Source organism: Sesamum indicum, linkage group LG11 (genome assembly GCF_026168435.1).
Source record: "Sesamum indicum cultivar Baizhima isolate 11 linkage group LG11, ASM2616843v1, whole genome shotgun sequence".
In the NCBI taxonomy this organism is placed as follows: Eukaryota; Viridiplantae; Streptophyta; class Magnoliopsida; order Lamiales; family Pedaliaceae; genus Sesamum; species Sesamum indicum.
In genome coordinates this window covers 10330257-10357172 of record NC_142667.1, presented here as the reverse complement: position 1 = coordinate 10357172, position 26916 = coordinate 10330257, and the positions used below count along the sequence as shown (strand labels likewise).

At 35.6% G+C, this 26916-nt stretch overlaps 1 protein-coding gene across 1 annotated transcript; it reads left to right on the top strand.

The window, feature by feature from the left end:
- The first annotated feature begins 922 nt into the window (after window positions 1-922).
- LOC105173575 (uncharacterized) lies at window positions 923-25395 on the top strand. Its single transcript, XM_088875362.1, has 22 exons — window positions 923-1936; window positions 4363-4478; window positions 7479-7687; window positions 8884-9003; window positions 12071-12199; window positions 12284-12409; window positions 13627-13682; window positions 13756-13855; window positions 13996-14113; window positions 14362-14571; window positions 15396-15723; window positions 19431-19524; window positions 20106-20214; window positions 20430-20701; window positions 20789-20916; window positions 21133-21367; window positions 22222-22410; window positions 22525-22814; window positions 22952-23135; window positions 23247-23489; window positions 24862-24953; window positions 25039-25395. Exons 1-22 carry the CDS (start codon window positions 1113-1115, stop codon window positions 25184-25186), a joined length of 4320 nt encoding a protein of 1439 aa, XP_088731488.1. The 5' UTR covers window positions 923-1112; the 3' UTR covers window positions 25187-25395.
- Window positions 25396-26916: the final 1521 nt, after the last annotated feature.

The window sequence follows — 26916 nt, the reverse complement described above, 5'->3', positions numbered from 1 at the left end:
GAAAATACTGTCTTGTATGAAGAGAGAACTTTTTACCTTTTTATTTGTTGACTAATTTATTATTATTTTTTTCTTTTCCTGGTGATGAATAGGGAGAGATGTGGACGTGCAAATTTAAGCGTGAATACATAGACTTATTCTAGATACCATAGTGAAAAAAATCATAAATTAGTTACGAAGCAATAAAAGTATAGGCATCCAAATAATGGCAATAAAAAAAATAATAATCCATGATTACATCCACTTAATTGGGAGACTGCAACTGGCTAAGAAATATCACATTAAATTAATTAAATAGATAATACAAGTAAATCTAAAAAAATGATAAACTTCAATAATGAACCTCATAATACTCACAACAACTGTGAAGAAAGGTTCATAATTAAGTGAATGACATAATTATATAGTAAATTAGTTTAGACGGGTTGAGTTATATATAAAGATTTTACAGTAAAGCAGCAACTTTCACTCCAATTCAGACCCCATTTCGTAATATAAACGGCCTACTAACTATACTAAAAATCTCATCCAACCTGATAACCCAAATAAAAGCAACCTTAATGATTAAACATTCTTTTGTTATAGTATTTAGATTAATTTTTTAACTAGTGTAAAAATACACTGTCTTAATAAAAATAATACAGATAGATAGAGTTTAATAATATATAATTATTACAACCAGATAACTGTTATGGTGTAGACCAGGAGGAGCGTAGTAGATTAATTTTTAGAGTAAATTGATGAAAAATGCTTTTGGACGAAAAAAGCTAAAGGGTGTAATTGCCAATTTCTAGGAGTTTTATAGGGTGAAAAGTGCTATTTTTATAGTTTACGGTGTGATGTGGTAAATAGACATATTTTGAGGGTGCGTAATGCACATTAAAGGGGAATAGACGTGGACATTGTTGGATGAAAATGAAAATCGGAGGTAATTCCCGAACTCCTCGCATTCTCTCCACCTGTTCCCCTCTCGCCTCTACTGGCTCTCCACCTACACGTTCATGCAAACTCACACGCATCGAGTACACGCATACACATACATATACCATACCTGGACGAACAATTCACATTTTCCCAGATGCTCTGAATTTTCAATTCTCTGATGAGCTTTCATGGCCACCCCATTTTCCTTTTTTCTTTATTTTTCTTGTTTCCTTTTCTTGTCGGGCCTAGATTCACTAGCTTTTGCGTCCAAGAATGATTTTTCCATCATAGAGTACGATTATGCAACCAAACTTTTCAGGGGCGATTACTCGCCGCCGTCTCCCCCTCCGCCGTCTCCGCCACCGCACCCCCCGTCCGTCTCATGCGTGGATTTGAAGGGCATTGGTTCACTCAACACCACATGTGAGCTCGGTTACAGCTTGAATTTCACAGATGACGTTTATATTGAAGGCAGGGGCAATCTTTTTGTTCTCCAGGGGGTCGCTTTGACCTGCCCCAAATTGGGTTGTTCGATTGAGATTAATATAACGGGTGAATTGAGATTGAACTCGTTTGCTCAAATTGTTGCCGGGTCGGTTTATATAGTATCTGGGAATGCGAGCTTGTTTGGGGGTTCTGTGATCAATGTGACAGCGAGAGCTGGTGTGCTGCCCGACCCACAGACAGGAACGCCTGACGATGCTCAGGGTGGCGGTGCGGGACATGGTGGAAGGGGTGCTAGCTGTGTCATGGATAATAAGAAGCTGCCAGAAGACGTTTGGGGCGGCGATGCATATTCTTGGGAGTCTTTGGATAAGCCTTGGAGTTATGGCAGTAAAGGTGGGACTACTAATAAAGAGGAGGATTTTGGAGGGATAGGGGGCGGAAGGATTTGGTTGGAGGTGAAGCATATTGCAGACGTGCGTGGACAGCTTTTGGCTGATGGAGGGGATGGCGGAATCAAGGGTGGAGGGGGCTCTGGCGGCAGCATTTACATCATCTCACAGAAAATGTAATGTACCAAGTTCACCCTTATTTCTCTCCTGGTATCTGAAAAGTGAACTTATATGTCGTAGAATTGTCTTGTCTTTATGGTTTTAATGTTTTTAAGTTGTTGACTTGATCATATCTCCTACCATTGCATAAAGTAAATACTTTAAGTATCTGGTCACTTTGTCTTATGTGTGAACTTATGCATTGGTTACTTCTGAACTTCCTATCATTGTGTAAAGTTAACTCATATGTTGAAGAAATTTTCTTGTCTTTGTGGTTTCAACTGTTTTTTAGTTGTTGAACTGATGAATATGTGCTAGCACAACATAACTTAAATACTTCAAGTCTCTGATCAGTTTGAGTCATCCGTGGACTTATGCATTGAGTTTATCCGAACATTATGTTACTTAGATCACAAAATACTTAAGTCTGATATGAGTGCTGCTGGATGCGGGGTCAAGCAGAATGCAGGAAGTTTGTATATTTCTTAGTAATGAGAATAGATGCATTCTACTAGATCTATAAGTGCTCAATTCGCATCTTGAAGATAGCCGTTTATGAATTTTCAAGAGATCCATAAAGCTAAACACTCTTTTGTGTATGACAAAATCTGTGTTCATCTGAAGAACTTCATTCTCTTTGCTTGTAATCAAAACAATAAATTGAGTTCCTTCAATGAGAAGTCAAGCATGCATCTACCTGAAAATCAATCTATGTATATTGATTTAGATGTATTCTATTCCTGTATTAAATTTATTGGACTGAGAGCATTCACAACTTCTGTGGAGAAGCTCGGTAACAATGTCAGTGATTCCAAGCTTGACTTTTTGCTACCTCAATCCTATTCTGGACTCCAGTTAGAAGTTTGTATCCTTGACTTGCTCCATTAGCAGAAGACTGAGTTCTTGGCCAATGTAATTACTTATGTGTTACCAATAAAGCATTATCCTTGGATCTTCTTACATATGCAAACCCCCTTTAATAACTCTGGACCAAATTCACGATCAACTTCACTTATGGATAGCCAAGTCAACCTATGAATCTGCATCAATACCTGTTAATGGATCCTTCTCTTGATCAGTTCTTAAGCAATGATTAAGATATGTTGTCTAGGAGCTCAGAGGAAGGTAAGGAATAATCTTACAAAACCAAAGAATAATAGGTTGTACAAGCAGGATAGTTGAATATATTAGATAAGAGTGCAACAAGCGGAGTATAACAAGAAAGCCAGGAGTTAGCACAAAGCCCCTTTTTTTCTCTTAAAAGTGACAGAAAGAAGAGGATGAGTAGCTGCAACATATGTGTTTTTGGGTATAATAGAGCTACCGTTGGTCGCTTTTTGAATACCACACAAAAGTGTCATTTTCAATTAAAACTAATCTTGGTAATGCCTTTCATATCATTTTGGGCCTCATGTTCGGAGCTTAACTCTTTCGAGGTCAAAATATCATCGGGTTTATTGAACGTAGGCTCAAACCAGCATAAATATTTACTCAGGCTAACTCATACTAACAAATATTCCTTACTAAAAAATGAAAATTCCATTAATGTATGGACTGAAAAACCTTTCATCTCCTTTCTTCAATCTAACAAATTAAGTCTTGGAGTACATTTCTTCAAGTGTCAGAATGCTTCACAATTGAATGGCATACATGAGGCCGTTGTGTAGATAAAATTCAAAGGTATGGCATGCGAGTCGAATCATGCTCAACGTGGTAAAATTCAAGTAAAACATTATCCTTAGCAGTTAGCAATTAGCAGTAAATAAAAGTGAATGAGATTATTTAATTAAAACATTGAAATTTGCTTACTTTTGCTGAAGAATATCATTTCAAAACATTAAATACTAAAACTTCAAGGAAATTTACTGTCAAATTTACCTATGTGTGGGGATTTAGTGTATACTTAGATAAATATCATGGGATATCTTTGAAAATTTGGACAAATAAAGGGGGATTAGAGCTTTCCAATCTCACAGTATAGTAATGCTGATGGTAGAGTGGACTTCCATTAAGTTTTCTAGCTGGCTCTAACTCTTTCCCTAGATGTTAGGTGAGGTCGATGTAATTCTGGAAACTTGAGGCGGTCTACCTTTAATTAGACCAAGACTCAGGGAAAGCTTTTCTAATCATCCCATTTAAAAATTTCACTTAATTTCTCAGTTCTTGTATGGAGTCTATTTTACGGAAAATTCATTGCCGGCCATTCAACCAGGATATTCTAAGGAATTACCAAATGCTGGCAAATAGAACTTAATAATAGAGCATGACCTTGCTGTATTGAACATCCAAGTTTATCTCTTACTTGTTTTATGTGGGAGTTCTGCTTTTTAGACTAATCATATGGTAGTTTATTAGTGAGCTTTTCAGGTTATCTTGTCGTTTCTTTTCCATCTTGTTTCATGGCCACAATCATATTGTGACTGACTTCTTCTGTGACGTGCAGGACAGGAAGTGGCAAAATATGTGCTTCTGGAGGTAATGGATTTGCTGGGGGAGGTGGTGGAAGAGTTTCTGTCAATGTTTTTAGCAGGCATGATGATCCCATATTCCTGGTACATGGTGAGACCTGTTACAAAATGAAGTTTAACACTAGTAATTTTTACTCATAACTTGAGCATTAGTATAGAAAAGAAAAATATTTATGCTGTGTAACTATCGTGCTTAAAGTGGATCTCAGATCACCATTAGAAGGAGATTGGAATTTAAGCTGGTTTCCTAAGTGGCGGATACTTTTAAGTAAATCTGCCAATCATACAAAATATCTTTGGGAAAACGATCAGCAAAGGAAGTTAGGGATCAATTCTTTGGAAAAATTTTCGAATATTTTGAGCAGAAAAGTATGTTCTACAAGTAGGAAATCTCATTATATATCAGGAATACACGCTTATTATTAGCCTATAGAACTAAAGATAGCTACCACTAGCATATCCTACAGAATACAATATACATGAAATATAGATAAAGAGTTAGGCTTGAAATCTGCTGCAAATGGAGCTGTTCAAGGCGTGAAATTTGCTAGAGATCTAGCTATAAATGGAGCTGTACTAGGCATGCAATATGTTGTCTTAAGTGACCAGCTGATTCTATTGACATCCACCTTCAATTTGATGCTGGTAAATCTACAAGCATCAATTTGACAATAAGGATATTTTGGCACTGGCTTGTCATGGATTTAGTTAAGATATCTGCAATTTGTAGATTGGTGGGAATATGTGGGAGGGTGATAAACTGGTTGTCATTGGCTTCTTTATAACAGGTTTGGCAGTAATTGGGATGACACTAATGTTTTCAGCATGTCTTGGAGTTGATTGAGCTTGTGAAAAACCAAGTCCATAAGGATACCACATAGCCAAAGGACCTCGGAACATGCGGCGGACATGGCACGTTATTCCGCCTCAGTAGACGACGTACATACATAGTTTTGCTTTTTGTATTTCCATGAGATGTGAGCACCACCAAGAAACATACACCATCTAATAGTAAATTTCCTAGTGTCCAGGTAGCCAGCCCAATCAGCATACTATAGGCTTGTAGCTGAAGCGAAGAACCAGTAGGGTAGAATAGGCCATTGTTTGGTGTGCCAAGAATTTACCAAGTGATGCATCAAGCTGCTGACACATGAAGATGCCAAGGAGATTGCATGAATTTGCTAATGGTATGGACGAAATAAGAGTTATCCTGTACGGTAATAATTAGATAGATAAGACTATCAACTAGCTTCCTATATAAAGTAGGATCTTTGAGAAGCTAGCCTTCATCTCGTTGATGTTTCACATTAATTTCCATTGGGGTATCAGCAATTTTTACCAGTGAGTCCAGCTAATTGGACCAGATCTTAATATACTTGTGCTGATTCAAGAAGATACCTTGAGATCTATGATGCGTCTATAACCCCAAGAAGTAGGTGTGCTGAATGTAACAACTTCTGAATCTGAATAATGGTCTCTGTCTGGGAACCAGCAATGATATTATCCACATAACCAAGGAGAATAACTATGACTTTAGATGTCTATTGTAGAAAAGAGATAAACTATATTTGCTGTAAAGTAAATGAAAGGCTAATGAGGGGTGAACAAAACTTTTCAAACCATACTCTCAGTGCTTGCATCAAACCATAAAAAGGATGTAAACTTCTTCCTTGAGATCACTGTGCAAGAATGTGTTTTTGACATCCATTTGAAGCAAAGGCCATGACTGAGATGCAGCAAGGACTAATGTGGTGTGCGCAGTGGTCATCTTGGTTACTGGTGCGATGGTCTCATCGTACTTGAGGCCATTCTCTTGTCTGTTCCCAACACCACCAACTGAGTCTTGTGGAACTCATATAGATCCATTGGAGCTAAGCTTGATATAAAAAAACAAACTTACTGCCAAGAGGTTTCACAGATGGGGAAAGTGTTGCAACATCCCAGGTCTGGTTGTCTTCAGGTGTAAGAAGTTTGGTTAAATAGCTCGCCTCCAACGCTCATGCTCCATTGCCTGTTTATAAGATGAGGGAATGGAAATAGAGGATAGAGTGGCTATGAGGATACAGGAGTTGGAAACCCATACTTGGTTGGGGGCCTATAAATCTAGGTACCTAGTATGCAGGTGGCAAGTACAGTTGCTGAAACATGATCAACAGTGAGGAAATCAACTTGAGGGGCTTTTTGTCGTGGTAGGCTGATTTTTAATGGTCGAGTTGTGTCGCTGATATACCAAGAGAGGTTTTGGAGATGAAGAATATGCAGGAGAGTTGGTAAGCAAGGGTAATATAGAACAGAGAAAAATATGATCTTGGTAAGTGGAGGAATAGAATTTTGATTTTCTAGAAAGATCACATTTCTAGATATTCGAATACGACGTAGATCTGGATCATATCGTAGCAAAGAAAACCTTTCTGGTTTAAAGAATATCCTATAAAAGCACATTTAACTGATTGCAACATTAGTTTTGTGCATTGATGTGCGGGAAGATGAACATAATATACAACCAAAGGTACTAAGATTGAAATAATGTGGTGCATGACCAAATAACGGAGTGAATGGAGAGATATGGTTTAAAGCAGGAGAGGGTAATTTGATAATGTGGTAAGCAACTGTGGAGAGAGCTTCAGACCAGAATCAAGAAGGCACAGACGACTATAATAAAAGGGTCTGGAAAATATCAAGAGGGTGCAAGTTTTTTTTTTTAGCCACCTCATCTTGTTGTTGGGTTGAAGGACAGCACCTTTTAGAGATTACACAATTAGGCATCTCTGTTGCCTTTGCACCTAAGATGCTCCCATATGATACACCTTTACCTTGTCTTTCCACTGGAGATTTTTTGTAAAAGAACAATTTTCCTACTGCTGTATATTTATCTTCCCCTTTCTTTCAGGCACATATGTCAGGCATTTGCCTTCATAATCTATGATTTACTTGGGTATGGGTTTTTGCTTGGCATGCATTCTGAGGTGCTTTAAGTGTCTTTAGGAACTCGAATATATCATTATTTTGTTATAATTTTGCTTCCTTCCAGTATTTAGTGGTTCTATGTGCCAGTAACCCTATGGCTAAACTTTTGTCCAAATTGTGACAGGAGGAAGCAGCTTTGGCTGTCCCATGAATGCAGGTGCTGCTGGAACATTATTTGATGCTGTTCCTCGAAGACTTATCATCAACAATCAAAATTTGTCAACGGATACTGATACACTTCTTTTACAATTTCCGAATCAGCCACTCTGGACAAATGTTTACATTCAGAATCGTGCTAAAGCTATTGTTCCTTTATTATGGAGTCGTGTTCAGGTCATTAAGTAAACAATCTCAGTCCCCAACATATTTTTTCTAAGTAATTCCTGGTTTTCATGTTTGTATGTTTTCTTAATTGATATATGTGGCAGTAACTGTCTTTCTGAAAAGCAAAGGTGTTAGTACGAGAGCTAAGTTTCAGGCACCAGTGCTTTGAGTTTTGTTTTCTTTACTTTGAGAGCCAGAGACAAAATGACTTCAGAAATTTGTTCACTAAATATAAGAAAACATGATAGTTATGAATTATTCAGAAGGATACCAAGAGATGCACTTTTGGGATGTGAATTCTATGATGCACTAAAATTTTTCAGCTATGTTCTATCAGAGGAGCTAATTCAGTTCCTGTTGTACTTACAGAGATAAAATAAATATTTTGAATACATGAATTACCTTAGTCATAAACATAATGCAACATCTCAATTCACTGTTAGCATGTAATTGGGTAATCACAATGTGATGTGCAAATACTATCTTTTGTATCTGAGTTATCACCTCAATCCTTGAGACAAAATTTTGTCTTGCAGTCAATGTATCTTTCTGGATCACTTGTGCCTCAATGCGTATTGGAGACACTAGCCTTGTCAACTTTGCACTTCACAACATTGTTTGAAATACATTTTAAAGCTGTTTAACTGTTATAATAATTTCAGAAGTCCTGTCTTGATATATTAAGCCAGGTATAAGATAGAAGCAGAGTTTGGTTGCAAGGAATCTGAAAAAAATTGATGCTTTTTCCATTGGATTCTTGTATTAAAGGAATTTAAAACGTCATTACAATGTGATTCTCTTTGAGCTCTAAGGTTTATTGTCTTTCTTGCTGCTTTGCAGTTTCTCCTAATTCTGTTTCTTCTTGTTAATTTTTGATCCTCTCAATCTATATTCACAACTGTGTGTGCTTTCATTTTTTAGAATTTATGTTAGTGTCTAAAAATCTTGAAAGTCACAGCCTAAACATTTCAACTGCATCTGGACAATTCTTTTGCAATTTGTGGTAGCCATCTGATGGTCTGCAAGGTTACTTCTAATTCTTTTTGTCTTTCATTATTTATCTTGGATACAGCTGATTATGTCTTGTGTTGACTTGCATAACTAATATTATGTATTCTTAGTTTCTGATCTTGTATAGAAGTATTCCATATCTGATCATCCAGACATATGTTCATGTTTAACTCTTATATGTACCTTAATGATAGGTTAGAGGACAACTTAGTTTATCGTGTGGAGCAGTTCTGAGCTTTGGGCTCGTACATTATGCTTTGTCGGAGTTTGAACTGATGGCTGAAGAACTTCTAATGAGTGACTCGATAGTAAAGGCAAGTTCCTATCATTTTTGTTTGCCTTGTTCATATATTTTAGTTATTGGGGAGCAGGGAGGTTATATATCTTGATCTTATTCTCTTCTCTTTGCATGCTTGGTACTACTTTTTGTTTTTCTTCTCTTATATGTTGTTTTCTATTTCTGGTGGAGGGAAGGGAGTTGGAGTTATAGCTTAACATACTGTTTTTGATTGCCTCACCTCTCAACTTCCTTCTCATGTATGCCAATTTAGTTCTGGGCTTAAGTTGCTCAAGAAATCAGATTAATACCTCCTCATTGACATGACAGTGGCACAATACCATCCTCATGTTGGATCCTTGTAAATGGAAGAGAATTTTCACCACCTCATAAAAGTATCAGTATATCTTTTTATTATCTTTATTTGCTAAAAAGATTAGTAAGCTTTATCTGACAGGAAAGGGAACAACTTATAGGAAACACCTCTGCTTGGTAGATATTGCATGTCAGTTATTACGAGCTACCACTATGTACTCATATTTATCAATTTTCAATTACAAAATTTATTGGTGCATTACTTCAAGTATATTTACAATACTATGGACTAGTTTTGGAGTTTTGTATGAAGACACCTTTCTGTTGAGTGTCTGAAGTTCTAATTCAGATAATTCACATGCCATCCAGTTACACCCATGCCTATAATCAAATCCCAGCCAAACTGTTTTGAAGTCAAGTCAAATTGGGTACTCTAGTTTTCTTTATTTCTGTTTGGTGTTTGAATGCTTAAGCCATGAGATCTTTTATAGAAGATACTGTGCCCCCTTTAATGTTCTGACTTCTGTTATTGGATGATGGGTGTATGTAACACACTCTTAATTTGCGTTCTTAAAAGTTACCAACATGTGACAAGGAAACTCAAGTACTAAGCCTAGCTGAGAGAACTAGGCACCTTCATTTATGTGCAAAGAAAGGATAGGTGGATGTAACTCTAAGGTCACGCTTAAGATACTCATACTCTGGTCTCCAGGTTTGATGCAATTCCTTAGGTGGGTGCATGGGTATTACTGATTGGCAAAATGTCTATATATTACTAGCAAGTGAAAAGAATAAGCGAACAAATGCGTTGGAGAAGATTTCAAGAGTGAATGAGATGCTAAGGCTATGAATCCACCTAATTGATCTAATGAATGCAGAACTAACAGATTAATCTAACAAGCAATTAATCTAACAAACAAGTGTTTTCAGATATTGAGGTTCTTCCCAAGTTAATCCAATATACTTTTCGGGGCTATACCAACCTAATACTATCTAGGAATTAGTGGATTCCTCCTTATAATAATGCATATCTATTAAAAACCTATGCAACTAGATGAATCGTGTCTATATATGTCTACATATTATTCAATTCACATCATAAACTCTCAAATTATAATAATAAGCACAATAACTCGTGGAAATTCGAAAACAAAGCTGTAGATTAATCTGGTAAAATAATTAAAACATTGTCTTCCCAAAAGCCTTAGCAAAAAGTAAGTTCATTTTAACTAAGTTGAACACAGGGAAGAAAATTCAGAAAAACTCATGGAATAGAAAGTCGGGCTTGAACGGCTGTCGCTCTAGCGCCAGATCAATTTCTCCACTTGTCTCGTCGTCTTCTCTTTGCGCTTGAGCATGATTTTCAGAATTGCCTCTAGCAAAAAGTTGTTTCTCCTTCCGTATGAGGAAAAGAATCCTCATACCATCAAACTCTTTTTCTTTCCTTCTTAATACTATTCCCACCAAACTTCTCAAATAATTACAAGGAAATAAGGTGGCTCCACATAACATTTTAAATCAGCAGCTAAGTTGGGGGCTCTCCTACCACCACACATCTCATAACCCATGGGTCATGGGTTAGACTCACTGCGATTCTGTAAATTGGATGTCAATCGGATTTCTGATAACCCGTGGGTCATGGTCACGGGTTATCTTGGACACGCTTCTGCTGAATTTCAGGATCTTTTTCATGAGAATAAGGCGAACTTTTCCCACTTGGACCTTTAGTGTTTCACATGACATGGACCTGGGAGATTGTATATCTGTGAGAAAGAGCTCATCATACATTTGATGACAATTCTAAGGATCTTGCTAGATCCATGATCTAGACCTTGAGGAGGAAGGCATTTAAAGTACTAATGAGACTGTAATGAGATAAAATGTAAGGATACTTTTGCCAACCATTCTAGGCTTCTTCCTTTACGTTATGCTCTCTTAGGACATGCAGGAGATAAAGCAATAAGAGTGCTTCTAGGGCATGGGGCAGATCGAGTATTTGGAATGAAAATGCTTGAGAATTCATTCCAAATAGGTACGATTGTCAAATTCGATTCATGAGATATTGTGCATAAATGAAAATTGAGCAAATCTACTCCCTGGGTGGATCATATGAAGGGAAGATTCATATTGTGATACTACGATTGCCATTTTGTGGATGACAGGATTTTTTACTGCCTAAAAAGGGGCCTGATACCAGTGAAGGGTCTGCATGAGTCTGAAAATTTGCTCATGTCCTCAGGAACGCCTTCTTTCAAACTACCATTACTCACATTGTTCTGTAAAAGACTGAACAGTAATGACCAGTCTAGTTACTGGCATATGACAATAACGCTTCGATATCATAGGCCTAGACTCCAATACCTGCCTGCTGTTGCTACTGTGAGCGCTTTACAGAGGTTAGAGAAAGTAAAACAAAATAAAATGATAGGCTTGTGTATCTAGTAAAATTTTGGGGTCCTTACAACTATGGCACTAGTACATCAATTCTATGTAGAATAGCATTCAAACAATTATTTTTACTTAAAAATTGTGTGATCTTCTTGGGCCATTGATGCCTGGGTCTAGGAACCAGCATGCACTCTGTCTTTTGTCTCATCTTACCAAAGCAGGGAAGGTGCAGTCCGAGTTATTTTGTACAGGAGCTTCTTATCAAGTCCTTTATAGAACAACAGATGAACTTCTAGTTAAGCTTTTAGTGTTGCCCGCTGCTGATGAGATGGACTTATTATACTTGTTAATGTCACTTCTTTTTCAGTTTAGTGGCATGATCATCATGGAATTACTTTTAGGTCTATGGGGCGTTGCGAATGTCTGTCAAAATCCACCTGATGTTGAATTCCAAAATGCTTATAGCTGGTGATAGTGATGCAATTGTCGCTACTTCTTTGCTTGAAGCCAGCAATTTAGTAGTTCTTAAGGTAATTGTTCTATATCAACTGTCTTTATTTCATAAGATTGGTCATTTTTGCTATGACTTATTATTTGATACTAATGTCTCCCAGGGATCATCAATGATACATTCAACTGCCAATTTGGGGCTTCATGGACAAGGGTCATTGAACTTGTCAGGGCCAGGCGATATTATTGAAGCTCAGCATTTGGTTTTGTCTTTATTTTATGCCATCAGTGTAAAGCTCCTCACTTCTTTTAACACATGCTTTCCCTCTGAGATGCCAGACGATTGGGCTTCATTTGATATTTCCATCAACAGTTTTTCCCACAATCCCTGTCAGCCAAACATCATATAAGAAACTGAAAATCTGCCTGGTCAATATCTATATAATAGTTTCCACGGTGTTTCTACTACTCTTATGTAGCATTTTTGAGGATAGGCTAGAGCATTTACATTAAATTTTACTCAAAAGCCACTCACTTTAAACATCTGACAATGGTGGTGATTATGCAAAAATGTGGACAGAACTCTTAAACTCATGTTGTTCATTAAAGAATATTGCTTGCTGTTTTAACCTGAACATGTTTTCTTTTGGGGGTTGGTTCTCTTGTTTGATCTGATTCAATTCTTGGTCCAGCTATTAAATACACATCTGTAAACATCAATTCTAACTGTTTGATTCTGAAGAAAATGTTATTCTTTTTGTTACATAAAAATGGTCTTTGATGAAAAAACTTATGCTATGAGAGTACAAACAACTTCCTCAGATCTCGTGTTTTCCTGGAACTGAAAAGTACTTTTATACACTATTCTGAATACATAAGGCCACTTTACGAAAGAGTTGAGCATCATTCCACTGAACCCCACTCGGATTTTAATTGCATCACATATTAGTGCAAGGCATCGTCAAGCATATTCTCTGCTGTTGTTTGATAAAAGGGTGTAGATTACCCAAAAGATCTTGGTTCAAACCAAATATGGAACTAGTTTATCCTACCATGTCTCGTCATCTTATTTGTATTGTCAAAGAGGTTGAAAGTGGACTTTTGTCCTCGCTCACAAGCTCAGGCTTTTGTATTATTGGAGTGTGGAGAGAGGAGGACGTGGAGTTCAAGTCTCTCTGCCGCCCATTTGTGAAAACATCAAGCGCCTGACCTAGGCAAAATACTTTGACCTGCAGTTGAGCCATTACATATTAAATGCCCCTTCTCTCTTATAACCGAGCCTTTAGATGGGATGGCTTTCATAATGAACTCGAACATTCTTTGTGAAGTCCCTTATTAGCAGAAATTAATTATTTTCTAATTGTGAAATCAAATTAATGAATTGAGTTTTTGTCATACTTAAGATGATTATAGATGCTTTTGAATAACTGTTGGTAATCCACCGTCTTCAATAGAGTGTGGTTACAACCTTTACCAACTCATGTTTATTACTGCTTTTCTCATGAAGGTTGGTCCTGGATCAGTTTTGCGAGGTCCCTTAGAAAATGCGAGTGATAATGCCATGTAAGTGCTTAAATACTGTACGCTTGATCAACTTGTACTCATACACTTAATTATAATGGATTTGACGATGTAGGGCTCCAAGACTCTATTGCAAGCAGAAGTATTGCCCTGTTGAACTGCTTCATCCACCAGAGGACTGCAATGTGAATGCATCATTGTCCTTCACTCTCCAGGTGTTCCAATACTCAGATTCAACACTCTGAGGAGTTTCTTTGGTTAGAAGTTCTTAATATTGGTCATAGTAGTGTGTGTTCTTTACTCCTGTGTCACATTTGCCCCTTTATTGTTGGGTTAAGCTACTTTTGTTTTGCAGATATGTCGAGTTGAGGACATTATTGTTGAAGGCTCCATAGAAGGTTCTGTTGTCCATTTTCATTTGGTCAGAACTGTGGTTGTGGAGTCTTCTGGTGTAATAAGTGCATCAGGACTGGGTACGTTATTTTCATCTACTAGATGCTTCTATTTATCCCTTGACAACAAATGAGGTTGTTCCTCGAAGTGGTGAATGAATGCTATGACTTCCAGTTCATTTGCATTTGTATCAAACTTTCTAAAATCTATTTAGTTTGTTTTCCTGCCAAATTTATTTCATAATTTCCTCACCATCTTGGTGCTTCCAATTTTGCAAATCATTATAAGCACTGTCCAAGATCTGAAATTTTAACTTGGAAGGATACAGGCTGCACAGGTGGGTTGGGTCATGGGGCACGTCTGCCTAATGGTCTCAGTAGTGGTGCTGGACATGGTGGTAGAGGAGGGGATGCGTATTATGGGGGAACTTATATCAGTGGTGGTATTGCATATGGGGATGCTGAGTTGCCTTGTGAACTTGGCAGTGGAAGTGGGAACGAGAGTCTGTCTGGTGCAACTGCTGGTGGTGGTGTTATTGGTAAGCCCTCAAAACAATGCGTTTAGCATGTGCCAGTTTATTGAGTGCTCTTTTTTGTAATGTTTTAGGATGAGAAGGGAGTAAATGTTGTGTGTCTTTCCATTGTCTCTTTTCAATTATTCATGTGAATTCACAACTGTCTGAATGTATTTGATACAAGTTAGAATTCATGGCTTCACTCTTGTTCCATTACGAAAGGTAAGATACCTGTTATATGCTTTGGAAAATTTTGGCCAAAACTCTTGATTCTTTACAACAAAGTAGCAGTCTTCTCAGTTTGCTTGATCATGAAGGGCAACTTGAGGTTCATTTGCAAGAATTTATTTTTGAACTACCATTTTTATGAGTCTTGTCTTGCCTTATTACAGGTAGCAGTTGACTTTTACAGTTTTTGCCAAAACCCTTAATTCTTTTTATGTAGCATTATTCTCCATTTTGTTTTGGTGGATCATGATTTTGTACTTGTGTTTCCAATAACTTATTTTTTACTCTCTTCTTCAGTCATGCATGTTTTCATCTGTTGACATGCATCATTCAATTAGCATAAAAACACTTATTTACAACATACTGCTGATTGTTACTCGGCAGCCTGATCACATGGAATTGCATGTCTGTCGTTAGAAGTTCAGGGATGCTCCTTATTGTCTAAAGATTGGGAAGATTATGACTTTAATGTTTGAGTTGGAGGTCATTCATTTTATGAATAAAACTTGACAGTCACCATTTCTTTTCTTGTTCCTCATTCATTAACCTCCGGAAAGATTTTAATCCGCAGTTTCTGCTAGCTTGCTTACTAATGTATTTTGAATTGTTTCCTCAAACAGTGATGGGTTCACTAGAGCACTCTTTGTTGAAATTAGTTGCACATGGTGATATTAAAGCTGATGGAGAAAGTTATGGAAAATATGTTGGAGGGAAGGATGGTGGGGTTGTTTCAGATGTAGGTCCAGGGGGTGGATCTGGAGGAACTATTCTTCTGTTTATCCATAATTTTATCCTCTCTGATACTGCTACCATCTCGACCTCTGGAGGACATGGAAGCCCTAACTGCGGTGGTGGAGGTGGTGGAAGGATTCACTTCCATTGGTCAGACATTCCTGTTGGAGATGAATACATGCCAATGGCCATTGTTAAAGGAACTATCAGTGTCAGGTTTGTTTGCCTATAGACCACTTAGCATTTGGTAATACAAGTATATTTCTTGTGTCGAAGTTTAAGTCCTAGAATGTGTTGCAACTTAAAAGGTCATCTATAAGGAGCTTTCGCAGCTAAGAATATGATATAATGCATTGAAGCATTATCACAGGTCCTAAGTGGTATAGGAGCGCCTAGAAATGGGTAAATGGACCTCCAAAGATTTTCAAGTAACAAGCAACCATCAATTTAAAAAACTCAGTTACCTGTTCTATTATAGTGTTAAAAGATATAGTCCCACTCATGATGACTTGATGACTTTGAGACTCAGGGTCTCTTTGGTTTTTTTGGGAGAATTTTGGGCAAAATGGGTATTAGGAAATGAATTTTGGACTGTAAGCATGTTCGATTTGTGCTCTTGGTTGGGAATGGGTGAAAATGAAGAAGGTCATGTTTGGTTTTATTTTATGGAGACAGTTTATACCTTAGATCCCATGTCTATTTTCTTCAAGTATCTTTATTTTCTATGTTATTTTTATATTATGATAATGACTGGATGATATTTGGATAATACGTTATACGCACACATATTATTAGTAATATGAACGCACGTTGCACGTGCTGCAAATAATTTTTAAAATTTTTTAAGTTCATCATTATTAATGTTAAACACAATTTGAATTTATTTTTATTACTTTGACCAAAACTATGAATTAATGACACTATTAGTGTTAAATACATTTCAAAAGTATTTTAATTATTTTGACAGAAAATATGAATTAATTGCAATAAAATTTCACTGGTATTGCAAACACTTTTAGTTTCTTAGATTAATATATTTTTCATATATATTCTATAGGAATACTTTTATTCTTCTGATACATAATTCACATATATTCAGTAGAACTATAATCATAGTTAAGGTCTAAAATTTATGTACTCAACACATTTATACTTATTTTAATTTTTCAATATCAAGGGTTGTACTTTGGATTTTTCCAGCATTACTTCATATATTTATGTACATGGATATATTACATATACATATGTAGAAGTACTATATTTATTTAAATTTGTTTGACATATATCCTTCTTAGAATAATTTGTTGACCTTGCTTGTCAATTTTTCTTTAGTAGCTAAGTTTTCCACTAATAAATTTTACGTTTGTTTAGGTTATATATCTTTCTAATTGCTACAAAAGAATATTAATATTTGGGATAATTACACTCCACTCCCCTAACGTTTGGTGTAATTATACGTAAAGCCCTTGTGGCTTGAAAAATTATATCTAGTACCATGAAGTTTGCTTCCGTCTAACAAATATGGTCCCTCTATTAGTCAAATTCACTGAATTTATTGATATTAATAAAAAAATTGAAATTTGATATGTAGCGTCGATTGACTTATTACTGTCAAACAAATTTTATCTCATTAAGTTACCCTTACGACGGTAAAGATATACTTCCTCACATGCATTAACTTATGAAGATGTATAAAGGTAATCTGATCATAAAAATATTTATTTAATCTGCAATAAATTAGTAATAAGTCAATTAAGGTTATGAGTTTTTAATGGTCTGAGGAGAATAATATGCGTGTAGTCATATTATGATGTTTTTTGAATTTATGAAGATAATATTTAATTTTTAAATTCTCTTATCTAACCTAGCTAGCTAGATGTCCACTATTATAATTCTTTCATGATTAATTTTAAGTTCATGAATAATTAAATTTTATCTATTAGTACATCTTTGATCAAATAATACGTCTTATTAAATCAAAATATAATAGAACTTATACATTATATTTATACTTTATACATCTAATACTTAAAAAGTTAATATCCATGCAGCACAATTATATTTGTTTATATCATGAATCAATTATCTATTTTTGGCAATTCGCATCATAAAACTTGTTAAACTTGTTATTTTCAATTTAATGTTGAAGTAAATTTTCAAATTCATAACAATGTTCAGCATCTTCACTTATACACAAAATCCAAATATGAGTGATTATCAACAATATAAGTTTAAATCTTGTCAAATTTTTGGAAATTGTGTTGTGTTAATTCTCACATTTTATTTTATACTCGTTTTGTTGTTAACAATTTGCTTTATTATTTTGGTATTTACTATAAATATAATATTATTACATACTTATTATGTGAGTGCCTTAAGTAATGCATAGAACAGAACCTAAGAAAACAAGGAGAATAGGAAACAAATGCATTAGTTTTCCACCAAGTAAGTTTAAACATTTCGATTCAAGCTCTCATTGAAGTAAGTTTTCATAGTTTTTTGAATTAAGTGTCATATGTTATTTTTTTTACATGATCCATGAGAGGGGGAAAAAGTTTTGAAAAGCGAACTATATATATTTTCACTTATTTAAGTATTTTCATTTAAAGTAATATGAATATTTCAAGTCATATCTAAAATTTAAAAATTATATATTTTTAAAAAAACTTTTGAGTTACATTCAACTTTTGAATTTTTTTTTAAAAATTAATTTTGGATAATTCTATGTGAGAAAATTATGGTCATGTTTTGTTACAATTTTGGTCACATTTAATAGCATATTTTCATTTTGGCGAGGAAAAACTTTATTATGAGAAAGGAAAATATTTTATACCAGGATATAATCATCACTTACACCATTTATTTGAAAGGAAATTGTTTTTTTCACAAATATATATGTGAAGAAATCAAATTTTGTCACATTATCTCAAATTGCGCATAATGTGAAGGCTTATGTGTGAGATGCTTGTGATGAATTCTTTCAATATGATGAAATTATGATTTTATGCTAGATAATATCCCTAGCAAAATGTAATTTTTTTATAGTTATGTTATTAAGTATATTTATATTTTTTTAAATAAATGCATATGCATGCATCCAAATTAGTTATTAGGAATTTAGTCATTCTATAGGAAACCTTATACAATTCTATGAAATATTAAAATTTTATCACAAAATAAATTTAATTTCAATACTTCGAAGTATTACAAATAATATGAAATTAACATTTAAAATAATAATATTAACTGACAGGAATACAATTTAGAATGAAATTATTATATGGACATACAAAATGTAAAGATATTCTTTTTCTTGCTTTTATAATAGTAAAATTAGAGATAGAGATGTAATAAGACACAGCCTCACGACCTACATTTACGAACGTTCTCTGAAATGTTAACAACTAGGTTGACTGAAATGAGCAGGTCCCAAAGGACAAAAGGCATTAAATTTGGAATAGAAAATAAAAGCATATCTGAAGCAGGGAAAAATACCAGTCACGGAATCAGGGTGCGGCCCTAGGACCAAAAATGAAATGGATATAACCCACGCATAATTTCCTAATTTATCAACCTGAAAACAGTTCACGCGGTCGTGCCAAAATAGTAGCAGGGTGCCTAAGGAAAAAGCATAGATCTTACTTGAACCTACAGAGATGGTTTCACCCAAGAAAGAAGGACACAAACTTAGAATATCATAGAAGTGGAAGGAAAATGATATAAACCGACACTTGGGAGACAATCCCGTGGTAGTTCTTGGCTGTGTACAACAGACATACAGTATTCTAGATAATATCATTTGCAAAACAGTTGAGGACTTTTGAGTTACCTTTTTAGCATTGTGCCGAATAAATTCCCATGTTCAGTACATTTTTTCATGCTCTTTAACTTCTCACACTCTGCTTCTGATGATGGAATTGCAGAGGAGGGATTGGTAGAGATCTTGGGCGACAAGGTGAGAATGGTACTCTGAGCGGAAAAGCCTGTCCAAAGGGTCTCTATGGAATATTTTGTGAGGTAACTGCTGTATATGCTTCAGTGTGTTCATTTTCTTGTTTGATGGGACTTTATAGTCAAATACTTCTTATCAATTAGGGGTCACAGGTATTCCTGCTATATGGTTCATAAACCAACTTTTACTTGCAGTTTTGATATATATGTATGTATTATGTGCTCAAATGTTATCTTATGTCCTTTTAGGAGTTCATAGGCATACCACTAGTCTTCATTTTCAGGTGAAGTAGAAATCTAGGTAAGTTAAGAGTTTATTCACTTCACAACTATTTTTACCTAAACTTACTCTTGAAATTAGCAATTAGGAGACACTAATTATTTATGCAAGTTGCAGAATAAAATTAGAATTTTCTGTGAAGAGACCAAAATAATCAGAATTAAGCTTACTCTTCTGAAGTGACTTGCATAAATGATTACATGATTGGTGCAGTATGTAATTTTATGTAAATCGTTGCATCTTAATTCTGTTTTATGGTCGGTCATTCTTCTATATTTTCATGACCTCTTCGTGTTCCCGACAGGGGTGATTCATTCTGATATGATCTAAAAATGTCATCATCTTCTAATGCATGTGTAAAATGCAGGAATGCCCACTTGGGACATATAAGAATATGACGGGGTCTAATAGAGCCCTTTGTCGTGATTGCCTGGCTAATGAGCTTCCCCGTCGCGCTATATATGTTGCTGTTCGAGGTACTTAGAAGTTTTGTTTTAGTTTGCCAGCTTTCTAGAACCCACTTTCTATCTAGTCATACACCTACCATAAAATTTGAAGAATAACTGATTTCTTAATTATCTGTAATGTTATCAATGTCTTTGGAATCCTCCCAAGATCGCGTCACATACAATTGCACTTATTTACTCTTTTGTGGAATCTTTCTTACCCTTAATGATCGTTTACTTTACAGGAGGCGTCACGGAAGCACCATGTCCATACAAGTGTATATCTGACAGATATCATATGCCTCATTGTTATACTGCCCTTGAAGAACTGATATACACTTTTGGAGGGCCATGGTTATTTGGTTTCATACTATTAAGTTTCCTCATCCTTTTGGCACTTGTTCTTAGTGTTGCCAGGATGAAATTTGCTGGTGGAGATGAATTGCCAGGTCTAGTGCCAAACCAGCGTGCCTCCACAATTGATCGCTCATTTCCTTTTCTAGAGTCGCTAAATGAGGTTCTCGATTTATGCTGCTTCTTTTGTCAATGTCAATATACAAAAATTGGCTTATTTTCTTTACGAGACCATTCCTTTTTGGTTTAGGTTTTGGAAACTAACAGAACTGAAGAATCGGAAACCCACGTCCATCGCATGTACTTTCTGGGGGCTAATACTTTCAGTGAGCCTTGGCATCTCCCTCATTCCCCTCCAAAAGAAGTGAAAGATATAGTGTATGATCTCTATTATTAATTCGATATTTAACATTCATTTGTTAACTATGATGAATTTCCATTTTTCATAAAGAATTCGAATACTTGTCAACAAGAGTGGATGACAATTATTGGTATATCGATTAATTCACTGGAGCCTAAGATGTCATGATTGACCTCCTCAGTATGGAGATTAGACACATATTGATGCACCTTGTTACCTTGTTTTGGTGATAGATATGAGGATGCATTCAACATATTTGTTGATGAGATAAATGCATTAGCTTCTTACGAGTGGTGGGAAGGATCTGTATATGGCATCCTCTGTGTTATTGCCTATCCAGTTGCATGGTCTTGGCTGCAGTGGCGTCGGAAGGAAAAAGTACAGCACCTACGTGAATACGTCCGTTCAGAATATGATCATGCTTGCTTGCGCTCTTGCCGTTCACGAGCTCTCTACGAAGGGCTGAAGGTATGGTGTGGTATAAGTTTGGCCATGGATTGGACCTGGGAAATATAACTAGGCATTCTTGCTTATTTAGAATGTAGTTGAGTCCTTTCTCAATCTCTGTCTACTTGAAAGTAAAGAAATGAGAAAACTTGATTGAGACCTTCTTTAATCTCTCTCTAGTAAGTTGTGAAATTGTGAGAATACCTTCCACAATCTCTTTCTAGTTTTCTTGTAAGATTGTTCCTCTCTTGGTTCTTTGGGAGCTCCTCTATGCATACCACTAGGAGAGAGGTCAACTTACATCTAATTGGCAAACATGGACAAGTAACAGAATTAATTTCTTGAGGTGCAAGAATTGATTTGATTAGCTCAATTGAAGCATGGAAATAATTAGTTTGCCCGTGATTAATAGTACTTCAAAGACAACATAATCTCATCTTGTCATTCAGTTTAGTAAATCCCAGAATAAAAAATAAATTTAACTGCACTACCTGCCGGTATAAAGTTTGCCAAAGAACATACATGAATGCAAAAACCACTAATGTGTTGGTATTTACTTGCACATGTTTCCTTTGCATGCCTAAATGATACATGATGGCCTTCAGGAAACATAAAGCTTCGTTTTATGAATCAAGTAACTTGCTGTATAAGCAATAGACTGCAGCGTCTTGTGTTACCAAGCCCAATTTTCCTAGATTGTATTATCAAGTTGATTTTAGTGCCATGTAATGTTCTGGTGATTCGGGCTTTCGTACAATATTTCATCCTTGGAATTCACTAGAAAAAGATTGCTTGTACATGACTCCACAGCTTCTACTTGGAATATTGGTTTACATTTTATCCCAATTACTCCAATGATTCTGTTCATACCACAGGTTGCTGCAACTTCTGATTTAATGCTAGCTTATGTGGATTTCTTCCTGGGCGGCGATGAGAAGAGGGATGACCTTCCTCCTCGGCTTCATCAAAGATTTCCAATGTCTTTAGTGTTTGGAGGAGATGGATCTTACATGGTTCCCTTCTCTCTTCACAGTGATAACATTCTAACCAGCCTAATGAGTCAGGTTTGGCTGTCGACTCATTAAGATACTACTTGTTATAAGTTTAACTTGTAATCTATATCAGCTTGTACTGCTCCATGGAGGTCCCATCTAGTGTTCCTTTATTTCCAATTGCAGTCCATCCCCCCAACCATTTGGTATCGACTAGTGGCTGGTCTTAATGCGCAACTACGTTTAGCCCGTCGTGGACATCTACGAACAACTTTTAATCCAGTTATCCGCTGGCTTGAGACACATGCAAACAGAATATTACGTGCTCATGGTGTACGTGTTGATTTGACGCGCTTTCAACCTTCAGCTAGTGGATATTGCCAATTTGGACTTGTGGTGTGTGCCATAGAGGATGAAAGTTCCCGCTCATCCGGTCAAGCACCAGACAGGTCCTTATTACATCAGAAGCAGCCACGGTAAAGTTACTTTCTTGTGTTCCTTAAAGATCATCAGATACTGCTAATTGATGACTTTGCCCCACTTTCTCTCTCTCTCTCTCTCTCTCTCTCTCTCTCTCTCTCTATTCTGCGTCTTTTCTGGGTGTAACGTGCAGTTTGCCTGCTAGTCGCTGGAAAAAAGCTTTAGATCTTGTTAGAGTCAGTGAACATGGAATGATGCAGAAGAGGATACCTGGAGAAGTTTTACATGCTAAGAACCTACAAAAACTTGACGACAGATTAACATTTTGTTATCCTATCTACTACATAATTCGTAACATAAAGCCAGTTTGCCATCAGGTAAATTTGATTGTAGTCTACTGCACTGAATGTAATTTGTTGTTAATCAAAGTACGCATACGTTGACACTGAGATTCTTTTCCTTCTCTCTTGCCGTTTTGGGTATTGCAGGATCTTGTTGGTTTAATCATCTCAATACTTCTCCTGGGAGATTTTAGCTTAGTTTTGCTTCTTATGCTTCAGCTTTATTCCATATCGTTGCTGGATGTCTTCTTGGTTTTGTTTATTCCTCCTCTTGGCATACTTCTCCCATTTCCAGCTGGGATCAATGCATTATTTAGTCATGGACCTAGGCGATCAGCTGGACTTGCACGTGTATATGCTTTGTGGAACATAATCTCAGTGATTAATGTTGTAAGTAGAAATTCTGGATGCTCTTTGTTTTCTCCTGTATATAAAGGTTTTTACTCATAAACTTCTAAGTTAATTTCTTTTACGAAAGCATTTAGGAGAAATACCCAAAATTTTAGGTTCTTATATACTATCATAACAAAAATGAGCTCTTAAGTTGCAATTAACCAAGAATTCTGCAATGTTTCTTTTCTTGTTTTTGCTTTAGTTGACCCTCATAGATACTACATTAAGTTATTTGTACCTGGTTAGCCACCACTTGTAGGAAGTGTACAAATTATAACAAGCCACTGGAGCACTTATCAAGTCTGCCTAAGTTTGTCAGGTAGAATCTCCCTAAATCTCAACACTTGGATTACTTTTCCTCTCAGCTTTTTTAATAGAATATGAAAGGAAAGAACAACTTGCATTTAAAGCAATTTTAGTCCAGGAGGAGGGGTTTACATGTGTGCCTCAGAGTTCACGAAAAATAAAATAAAAAGTTGGTGGAAATGAAAGGAAAGAGAACTCTTTCTTCTCTCAGTACCATTGTTCCTTTTACATTGGGCATAGTTGTGTAGCATACCAAGTGCCAGTGAGTTGTACTGCTTGTACAGGGAGAATAAGGCACTCCCAAACATTCAATAAGGTACATATCTTGTGAAACTCGGATTATATTTCCATTATTTAGTGAGGCCAATGGCAAACTGACAGTGGGAAGCAGAACTTTTTATTGCTATGAGTAAATATCTTGTATGACTTACTCATAAGAACAATTGTCTTGCATCCTCTACTTCATATTTTTTATGAAATTATGTATATGGAATAGACCAATGAAATGGAACTAGTCTTTTGGTGCCTTCTTATATGACTGGTATATGGTAATTCTTCTTTATGTCCAAAATATAAGTTTTGTGCGGCTTTTCTTTTTTGCAGAATTGCCTGCTTCTCGCCTATTTAAGTTAATAAATGATAAGGAATAGATATGACAGCTTTCTAATACATTTAGACGAAAGTTAAGCAATGCTTCTCGGTGTATGTATAGACTGGTCAATTAGGAGTAACAATTCTGGTACTGATGGTATAATGTGACCTTGAGGTGAAGATTAACTGTTAGTGAGTGAGCGGGGAGGAGCCTGAAGTGGATGTGTAATTGATCTCAACCAAAACACCCAAAAATAAAAAATAAAAGTAAAATAATGTATTATATCTGTTGAAAAGTTAAGCCTTCATGTTATGACAAAATGGGTTCTCTTTCTGTGCTTTGCCATCCATTTTCAGATTCTTCCTCAGTTTTAACTGTCTCGTGTGATTTTAATGGGGCTATGGGGCCTCAAAGTCACTCTTGAATTATGAAATTTTAGCATTTATTTGTTTTCCTGATTACGCTGAGCAGGTTGTCGCCTTCATATGTGGACTTGTTCATTTCAAGACCCATTCTTCATCAAGCGAAAAACATGCAACCTTCCAATCCTGGAACTTTAGCATGTAAGAACATTTTACGTTTTTCGTCAATAGCCATGTCAACCTTCTGTAGCGTGAAACTTGATGGGGTTTCGGACAATTGGTGCAGGGATGAAAATGGTTGGTGGATGCTGCCTTGTGGACTTATCTTCTGTAAAATTCTCCAAGCACGGCTGATCGATTGCCATGTCGCTAATCTTGAGATTCAGGATAAGACATTATACAGCAGTGAGCCCAACGTTTTCTGGCAGTCCTGAAGAGCATTACAATGTCCTTAAACACACAAAAAATCAGAAAATAACCTGCATTCTCATTCTCCTTGCTCCCAAATTTTATTGAATAGTGGGCAGGAAGGGAGATGTATGTACATAAGGCTCCAAAAGAATGTAATTGACTCAACTTTCTTACCAGATTTGCGTTGTGAATATGTCCAGCAATTTTTTGTTTAATAAACAATTTTTTACCAGATTGCTGCAATTATTAGTTCTTTAAAATAAAATGAAAAGGTAATTCAAATAAAAAAGAAAAGCAGGGTGAAGTCAGAGGCATAACATAAGCAAGCCAATTGAGTTCACCCACATCAATTTTGACACTACATTACCAATCATTTATCTTTACATTTCTCCAATTAATTTAGTTGGTGTTATGTCAACTTCATAAAAGTTGCTATTGGTTTATTAGTCGTTGTCTGATCGCATCATTAGTGATGTTGTTTTAGCAACTTCATTTTCGTACATGGAATTCTCCATCAACTCAGAAGGTTTGATTTAGTGTCTAAGTTTAATTTACGTATTCCGATTTTGTGCCAAGTCAGGTAGCAACAAACTAAAAACAAACATACCTAACGTTTCCAGTTACCAACAAATTTTCTGAATTAGTAACTATTATTAATTGAAATAAATTGATTACAAAATCATTCCTAATGACCTATACCTACTATATTACATTAGAAACAACACGCAAACTATTCAGTATACACAACATTCCACGTCATAAGACAGGGTTCGAAACCGTAACCTCTAAGATCATGAGGCCTCAATTTCGCCAACTAAACTAGACCTCATCTGCTACAATTTGCTATGTTATTTTATCATTAAATTTCTGTTATAACTTCAATTTTGTGAGGGGTTTTTGTTGTAGTTGTTGGAGGAAGGCCAAATTAGCTGGAATCATAGAAGAGCTTTTCCTTTTTCTTTTAAGTAGTAATTGTGTACATAATTATATAAACCTGTTCCTAAATTAAGAAATACATCAATTTAAATATAATTAAAAATAATAAATACATTATAAAAATTCATATAAAATAAAATAAATACTCACATAAAATAAGACACATACATAGCAAATCTTCTAATCAGTCATTTTCAGGTACAGAGAAATTTAATAAAGCTTTGGAGTGGAGCTATGAAAGCCTATGCTGAGGGCATTGTTAAATTCAAATCATCCCTCAAACTCAACTACTATATGGGCCCACCAAATAAATTTAAACTTCTTCTTGGAATTGCATAGACAGCAAATTTATGGTTCGAGCTTTATGAACAAGTTTAAACTTATGAATTTTTCTCTATTTTTTTATATATAATATTTAATATCATATATACTTTATATATAAAATAATCTCTCTAAATCTGGACCGTTCATTATATATAAATCTGGATAATTGATTATATAGAAATTGGACCATTTGATAATTTCAAAAATATTATTTTTATTTATAAATATTTAATTAGTATTTTTTGTAAAATAAATATATTTGCATAGAAAAATAAAATTCAATTTGGACTATATGTTTAGATCAAATTAAATATAAGTCATTGGTTTGTTAACTTAAATCTGAACGGTGGCTTAACATAGTCAAGGACATTATTGTCGTTGCACCTTCAAAGTTGTATTCAAATTTAAGATGGAGGCAGTGCGTTCTATTTTTAATATCACTAGTAGTTGTCGGACAGTCCCTGTAAGTATATAGAAAAGAATCATAGTTTGG